The sequence below is a fragment of the Cynocephalus volans genome, chromosome 14, assembly GCF_027409185.1.
Source record: "Cynocephalus volans isolate mCynVol1 chromosome 14, mCynVol1.pri, whole genome shotgun sequence".
NCBI classification, from domain to species: Eukaryota; Metazoa; Chordata; class Mammalia; order Dermoptera; family Cynocephalidae; genus Cynocephalus; species Cynocephalus volans.
In genome coordinates this window covers 45,413,396-45,421,480 of record NC_084473.1, presented here as the reverse complement: position 1 = coordinate 45,421,480, position 8,085 = coordinate 45,413,396, and the positions used below count along the sequence as shown (strand labels likewise).

The following is an 8,085-nucleotide window of genomic DNA, read 5'->3' as shown; positions in this document are numbered from 1 at the left end:
TTGGAGAATACCTGTAGTGGATTGAATTATGTCCCCCCCAAACTTCCTGAACTTGAATTGTCACCCAAGTTTTATGTATTAGAAACTTGACCCCCTCTGTGGCTGGTAAGAGAGTGGGAAATTCTATTATGATAATTGAAAGGTGGGGCCTTGAAGAGGTGATTGGATTGTAGGACCATGCAGTACTGAATGGATTAAAAATGGTGGTCAGGGACACAGTTCTGAGAGTTTTAAAAGAAGAGAGTATTTCTCTCTATTTGCTCTTTGTTTCCACCATCTTGCGATGTGAGACTCCTAGGTCACTCTCACCACCACCATATGCACTTTGGACTTTCCAGCCTCAGAAACTGTAAGCAGTAAATTTCATTTTCTTTATAAATTACCCAGTTCCAGGTATTCTGTTCTAGCAACACAAAATGGACTAATACAGAAAATCGGTACCAGAGAAGTGGGGTGTTGCTTACAACAGATACTTGAAAATGTGGAAACAGCTTTGTAAATGGGTGTTAGGCAAGGGTAGGAGGAGTTTGGAGGACTCAGAAGAAGACAAAAAGACCAGGGAGGGGCTGACCCATGGCTCACTCAGGAGAGTGAGGTGCTGACGACACCAAGGCCATGGGTTTGGATCTCATATAGGGATGGCCAGTTCGCTCACTTGGGAGAGCGTGGTGTTGACAACACCAAGTCAAGGGTTAAGATCCTCTTACTGGTCATCTTAAGAAAAAAATAAAAAGACAGGGAAAGTTTGGAATGTCTTAGAGACTGGTTACGTGGTGGTGAGCAGAATGCTGATAGAAATATGGACTGTGAAGACCATTCCAAGGAGATCTCAGAAATACAGAGTTTATTGGAAACTGGGGCAAAGATCACCCTTGCTGTGAACTGGCAAAGAGCTTGGCTACATTCTGTCCATGCCCTAGGACTTTGTGGAAGTCGAAACTTAGGAGTTGTGAACCAGAGCATTTGGCTGAAGAAATTTCTAAGCAGCAAAGCATTAAGGAAGCTGCATGGCTACTTGTAACAACATACTCTGAGTTAGGGCAGCAGTCATGACATAAAGCCAGAATTTCAAAGGGAAACAGAGTGTAAAAATTTAGAAAATTTGCAGCCTGGCCATGTATGTGGTAGAGAAGCAGAGCATGCAGTGGTGCACCCCCATGAACATTAGCTACAAGATTAGTACAAAGAAAGGGGATTATCAAGAGAAGGGGCCAAGGGCCTTGAAGCCATTGCAGAAGCCTCTAGGGCCAATCCTTCCATTTCAGGTCCAAAGACCTAGGTAGACAAAATGGTCTTGGGGAACAGGTCTGAGGCACCCTCCACAGGCTCACTGCTCAGAACCACCTTGGGAAGCTGCTTCCAGCACCAGCACCCCAGCTGCTCTGGCTGCTCCAGCTGTGGCTAAATTGGCCCCAGGTGTGGCTAGACGTGCAGCTTTGGAAAATACAAGCAGGAAGGCTTGGCTGCATCCACGTGGTGTTAGGTCTGCAGGCTTGCAGAATGCTAGAGCTGTGGAGGCTTGGGAGCCTCCACCCTGATTTCAGATATATGGAAAAGTCTGGGGGCCCAGGAAGAAATCTATCACAGGGGTGGAATCATCACAGACAACCTTGACTAGAGCAATGCCAAGCAGAAATGTGGGGTCAGAGTTGCAGTAGAGAAACCCCATCAGCACCATGTCTAGTAGGGCCATGAGAGTGGGACCACCATGGAGACCCCAGACCTGTGGAGTTACCAGGGTGCGACCCAGCCTGTGAGAGCTGAAGCATCACCTAAGACCAAGAAAGCCACAGAAGTGGAGCTGCCAAAGGACTTGGGGACCCACCTCCCACACCAGTGTGCAGAGGACATTGAACATGGAGTCAAGTTACAAGATTCACCAGCTTTAAGATTCAGTGCATGTCCTGCTGGGTTGCAGACTTGTTTGGGCCTGTTACCCCTTTCTTTTGGCCTATTTCTCCTTTTTGGAATGGGAATATGTACCCTATGTTTGTCCCACCATTGTATCTTGGAAGTAGATAGCTTGTATTGATTTCACAGATGCGACTTCGAACTTTGGACTCTTGAGTTGAAACAAGTTAAGACTTTGGGGATGAAATGAATGCATTTGCATGTGAAAAGGATATGAGTTTGGGGGGTCAGGGGCAGAATGTAGTGGATCATGTCCCCCAAACTCCCTGAAGCTTGAATTGTGTCATCTAAATTTTATGTGTTAGAAACTTGGCCCCCTCTGTGGCTGTTAAGAGAGTGGAAAATCCTATTTTGATCATTGAAAGGTGCAGCCTTGAAGAGGGGATTGGATTGTAGGACCGTGCATTAGTGAATGGATTAAAAATGGTGGTCAGGTGTGTCGTTCTGAGGGCTTTAAATGAAGAGAGTCTGTCTCTGCTCTGATCTCTCTGGTCCACCATCTAGCAATGTGAGACCACTGGGTCATTGTTGCCACCACCAGATTGACTCGACTTCCGAGCCTCAGAAACCGTAAATCATAAATTTTTCTTTATAAATCTCCCAGTTTCAGGTATTTTGTTGTAAGCAACATAAACGGACTAATACTCCAATTTTTAAAAATGGTATTATTGATATTTTTGAAGTAACACCTCTGTACTTAGAAATAATCTTAATTTCATATTATACTCCATTTTTCTAGATCATATATATAAACGAATAGGAAAAGAAACTCAACTTTAGCGAGGGAATCATTTAATACTATTTTAGCTTTCAACGATTAAGATGACATTGAAAACCAGGGAAAACAATACTTTAAAAAAATACAGATTTTTAAAAATTCTGAAATTGAAACTATTTTTCATCTGTATGACTCCAACTTTGTAATACCACAATAGAAAGTATGTATGTGTAGATGTATGAGCCACCTACATACACACTACCCCCTGCAAAAGAACAGAGAAAGCACAAAAATGTTATAAAACAAAGTTTATTCTGCAGTACTTTATCATAAAGAATTGCATCTCTTTGGTAAAAATAAACTTTATAAACATTTTAATATCAGATTAGATACAAAAACTAAACATTTGTAAGTTGTTTTTTAATATGAGCAAAGACTGGCAACTGAGAAGTGGTTCACTTGTGACTGGTCATCTACTGGCAGTTATAACCCAAACTCAGGACAATTTTTATGCTACTTCAGAAAAGAGGACAAGGAAAGTGTAATAACATTTCTTGAATCAGAAAGCATTCTTACACTTTTACTTAAAAATAAATAATAGTTACAATGAATTGGCAATTATACATTTTTATACACTATATGATGGTAACATAATACTTTAAACACTTAGTTTAATAAGAAATGTACAACAATTTTAAAAACAAGTTTTAACAATGGCACTGGCAGTTAGATGAAAAATGTGCTTTAAAGAAAAATGGCAGGTATAACATTAAAATACTCTGCTTTGCCTTTCAATAAATATTTTGACTACATCATTAACATATTAAAGTAAACTTTGTTTAAATCAAAGCTTACACATTTCAAACTAACAAAAAACTATAAAATATATGTAAACCAGAAAGCCTCAAAGTTTCTTAATTAAATGTTATGATCTTCACAAAAGGGTGTTAAATTACTGTAGTATTTAAGACAACAGTCTTTACAGCTTTGTGAATTATTCACATCTATTGCATAAAAATTACTGGGAAAGGCCTCCTGGTCTACTAAGACACATACATTCCCTCCTTAACCCTTTCTCTAGCTTTGAATTTGTGCCGACATTTAACTGACCATCTACTATGAACCCTTTACATAATGCCTCAGAAAACAGCAAAAAAGAAAATATATATATACTAAACTTTAATACATACGAAGGAATCTAAGTTAAAAGAAGTCATGTTGGCTATGAGGACAGAAAAAACTCAAAGGTGGAAAAGGGGAGGTGATCCACCAATAGTTGGCTTTTCCACAAATACAGGTAAACTTTTCTTTCTCTGAATTTGAAAAGTAAAATAAAATATTAACCAATTTAATAATATATTGCACAAATAAATTTCAAAAATATATTCAAAAAATACTGGTTCTATTTGGCATGTGAAAGATGAAGATTAATTGTGCCAAGTCAAAACTTTTACTAGGGATATATTAACTGGAATGGATTGCAACAAAATTTATACTACTTGGATGTAAGGCAAATTGTATGTCAGCTTAAGTCACAGTTTTAGAATATGTTGGAAAGTATGTAATCTCTTTGGGGTTTCCAAGTTGTTTTTATAGCAGTAAAATTTGTTATTAATATATTATTGGTAATATAATTTCCAGTCCATAGGACTTGGAATGACTTCCTTTAATTGGGTGCTTATTAGCCACGTTTCTATCTCAACACTCCTGAGGAATGAGAATCAACTTCTACAGAAGTAAATAGGAGAATATAATTAAAAGTTTCTTCCCCTTGAAAATAACTGACTTGGGACATTAGCAAATGGAAAGTGATACACTGAATTCTGTACAAGAATTAAGGGTAAAATATTGTGTTGTATCTTTTCCGTTAGCTTTTGGAGCACAAGTGTTTGTTGTCATCCTTGCTAGTGATGAATGTAATAAACATTTAAATTTGAGGGAGGAGCACATGAAGAGGGAGAGAAAACAAAAGGGTTTAAAGAATTATTGTTACATATATTAAGACAAAGTAACTGTGACGATCCCTATTAGAGCTGGGAATAACCTCCCCACCTCCTTATCTTAGATCATTTTCCTTTACTTATAAAGAGTAATGATCTAATGGACAGGAACCAGGAAGAACATTTGCGGTACAGAATTTCAGTGACAAAATAAAATGGAACCAGATCACTGAAACACTGTTACGGTCTATCCAGAGTGCCATGGTGAATAGCTTAAATTATTGTTATCAAAATGATTTCTATAATCTCTTTACTATTTATATTATAGTAAAAGCATTTTTTTTGATGTTTTATTCACTGTCTACAGTAAATGGTGTAAACTTAATTTTGCCATTTTCTATATATGTGACATATATGAAGAAGAAAAAAATCCAAATACCTCATCTTGCATGCTTAAGGGCTATTTTTCATATCAACAAATTTAAAAATTACTACATTTCGATAGCACCAATTTGATTAATGTGGCTACTACACAGGTTCAATTACAATTAACAAGGAAACAGGACAGAGAATATTTATGCTGTTATACCTGGCTTAAACTCTTTCCATTGAAAAAGATGTTTTTGTTATCATTCTTCTCATTTGACAGTTTTGCCCAAATAAAATTTAGAAGTTAAAATAAAAATACTTGTCTCATAAAAAAAAAAAAAATCCATAAAAATGCTTGATAGTCATAGAAACAGCTGAAAAGCAGCAAACCAACATCAGGGCCTGTGTGTGTATGTATACCTACAAGTTATTAGAAAAATAAAAACAAGGTCATTGTCTATGACATAGGGTATAACATAAGCTAAGATTGAACTTTTGGAAAGTTGCTTCCACCACTGTAAAAAATATATATAGTGAACAAGTTTAGTTTATTAGTATCTCTTGTTCTTTCTGAATAATGTATTCAAACTTCACGAATGATATTATGAAAAACTGTCTCATACAAGCAGATTTGCTCAAATACTTAAAATACCTTAGTCAATTCACTTTTGGAACAGTAATATAAAATCTTTTAGCAAGGATTAATGGCACATATAGGTTTTACACTACCTCCTCAAAAGAATGTATTGTATAAGATCTAATTTTATACAATTTAAAAATCCATGAAGATATTTTGTCTCTATAGTTGCATTAAATGTTTCAAAATTTAATTTGGTATACATACAAATTTAATTCATACAAAGGTTGGGGAGAAATTCTTCCCTAAATGACCTACCTTTACTTATGATGACATAAGTAGCAAGTATTCAAGATGTTTTACTCCACTCCACTCCTATTACAAGACTCTCCAAATGCAATACATTTAGCAAGCAAATGAAAGATTCTTATTGCAAAAGTGTGTCAAAATGGGTGTTATTCCGTAACATACTCTGTGGCTGTATCTTCTCACTGGATAATTTCTAAGCAAGACAGGTAGTGGCTTAAACTTAAACAATGGTTGCAAAGCACTTTGTGAAAAAAGCAGAAGGCCCCAGTAAACACTATGCAGTATCTGTGAAGTAACATTTCAAAGAAACCATCGTAATAGGAATTGAAGTGTTCTTAGATCAATCACACCACAAAATTGCCTTTTCTAAATCTTAGAACTTTTTGTTGTATTCTGTACGTATGTAACCAAAAGGAACTTTCCAGACATCTAGGATCTTTCCCAATTTATATTTTGATTCTGCTCATGCCACAACAAAAAAATAATTAAAAACAAAAATTAAGACAAAATAAAAATCCAAATCTTATCCTACTGGATGGATTGTGTGTCAGGATAGAAGTATATGACAAAGACATCAGTAAAATTTTTAGCTGGATCAGTAACTATAGTTAATTACAGATTGAAAAAGAAAATGAAAAAAAATTATGGAGTTGCCAAATCTTACACTTTGACTTATCAAGAGAAGAAAAGATTTTTCCTACAAGTTTAAGACAGAGGCCGAGGATTTTCTAATACAAAAATGTCCAAATCTTGGAGACACATCACAGAAAGTATGCTTTTAGGACTTCGTATCATACATTTATGATTGGGCATGATCCTAACAGCAACTGTTTAATAAAATTTTTTTAAAAAATAATAATAATAAGGGTTTGAAAGAAACAAGTAATTAGCACCCCTCCCCCATTCTAAAACTAAAGAAGTCCCATTATGGCTTTGATATCCCTTGTAAAGAATTAAGTAGAAGAGTATTGCCACACTTTAATATAATTTCACTCTAATAAGTATCTATTTTTTCCGTTGCTTTTGATTTTGTGTCTTTGCAGTACTTATTAGGGAACCTAGACATGTACGAATTCCAGCAAGGTGGAGCAGAGATCCAGCTGCCTCTTTGAGCTCCTCATCAATTTCTTGACATGACTGTTTTCGCATCTTTTTGCCTGGCTGCCCTTTTTTAGAGGTATCTACACAAGCCTGTGATGCATAGCCACTGTCTCCAAGAGGATCATCTTCGTAATCAATGTCTGTGTCTTCTTCACTATGAAATCCTTCACTGCCATCACTTCCCACATGGCTGCTCTTTGGGATAAATTCATATACCTCATCCACAGAAGACAGGGAAGACACGCTAGACCTGGATGCACAACGCTGTGTTGCCATGCTACTTGCACTGTAATTGTGATCTTCTTTTGGATCAATGCTGGTGGCTGAAGAATCACTCTCTTGTAAGCATACAGCACTGGGATGATTAAATGCATTGCCATAACTCCTCTTTTTTTGTGATGCTGTTTTAAGAGGAAGAGGCTTCTCACCTGTGGAAAATAAAACTTCCATCAATAGATCAAATGCATTTGACTGCAAAAACAGACCATTTAAAACTACTGTATCACTCCTGAGAAGTGCTTTAGTTATTAATGTTTTGTAGTTTTTTTTCTTTTTTATACAGATCATATCATTTTGCAGGCATTAATCTGAAACATTTTTAAACCATGTGACAGTATGTCTTGACTTTTCCATGAAATATGTAATTACTTAGAACCATTTGCACAGAATGCCTCAATATGAATGTACCACTGTTTAGCTAACCATTTCCTTGTTGATATTTAGATTGTTCTAAATATTTCACTAGTACAAATAATGATACAGTAAAAATCCTTTGAGATCCCTTTTCTCACACATATGCAAATAATTTTCTAGGAGAGATACCAAGAAACAGAATTGTTAAGTAAAATGGATATACACATTTTAAATTATAACTGGTATTCCCCAAATTGCCCTCCTAAATGGTTATATGTATTTATACCTAACAGTGTGTGATAAAACCTATTCCCATACTTAACACCTGATATTATCAATCATTTAAATTTTTTATAATCTCACAGACAAAAAAACTATCTCAAAATTGTTTCATTTTGTATTTCCCCAATTTCTAGAAAAGTGGCACATCTTATCACATGTGTATTGTCCATATATATTTCCTCTTCTGAGACCCACCTATTCACGTATTTTGCTAACTTTTCTGTTAAACTGTTTTCTTATTTCTG

The 8,085-nt window shown here is 35.9% G+C and overlaps 1 protein-coding gene across 4 annotated transcripts in view; it reads right to left on the bottom strand.

Annotated features, from left to right (window-relative positions):
* Positions 1 to 2,924: 2,924 nt before the first annotated feature.
* FOXN2 (forkhead box N2) overlaps positions 2,925 to 8,085 on the bottom strand; it is a 65,104-nt gene continuing 59,943 nt past the window's right edge. For all 4 annotated transcript variants that reach the window (XM_063078726.1, XM_063078725.1, XM_063078727.1 and 1 more), the window contains exon 6: positions 2,925 to 7,353. In XM_063078726.1, coding sequence (XP_062934796.1) covers positions 6,830 to 7,353 — 524 coding nt within the window. In that variant the 3' untranslated portion in view covers positions 2,925 to 6,829. The remainder of the gene's footprint in view (positions 7,354 to 8,085) is intronic.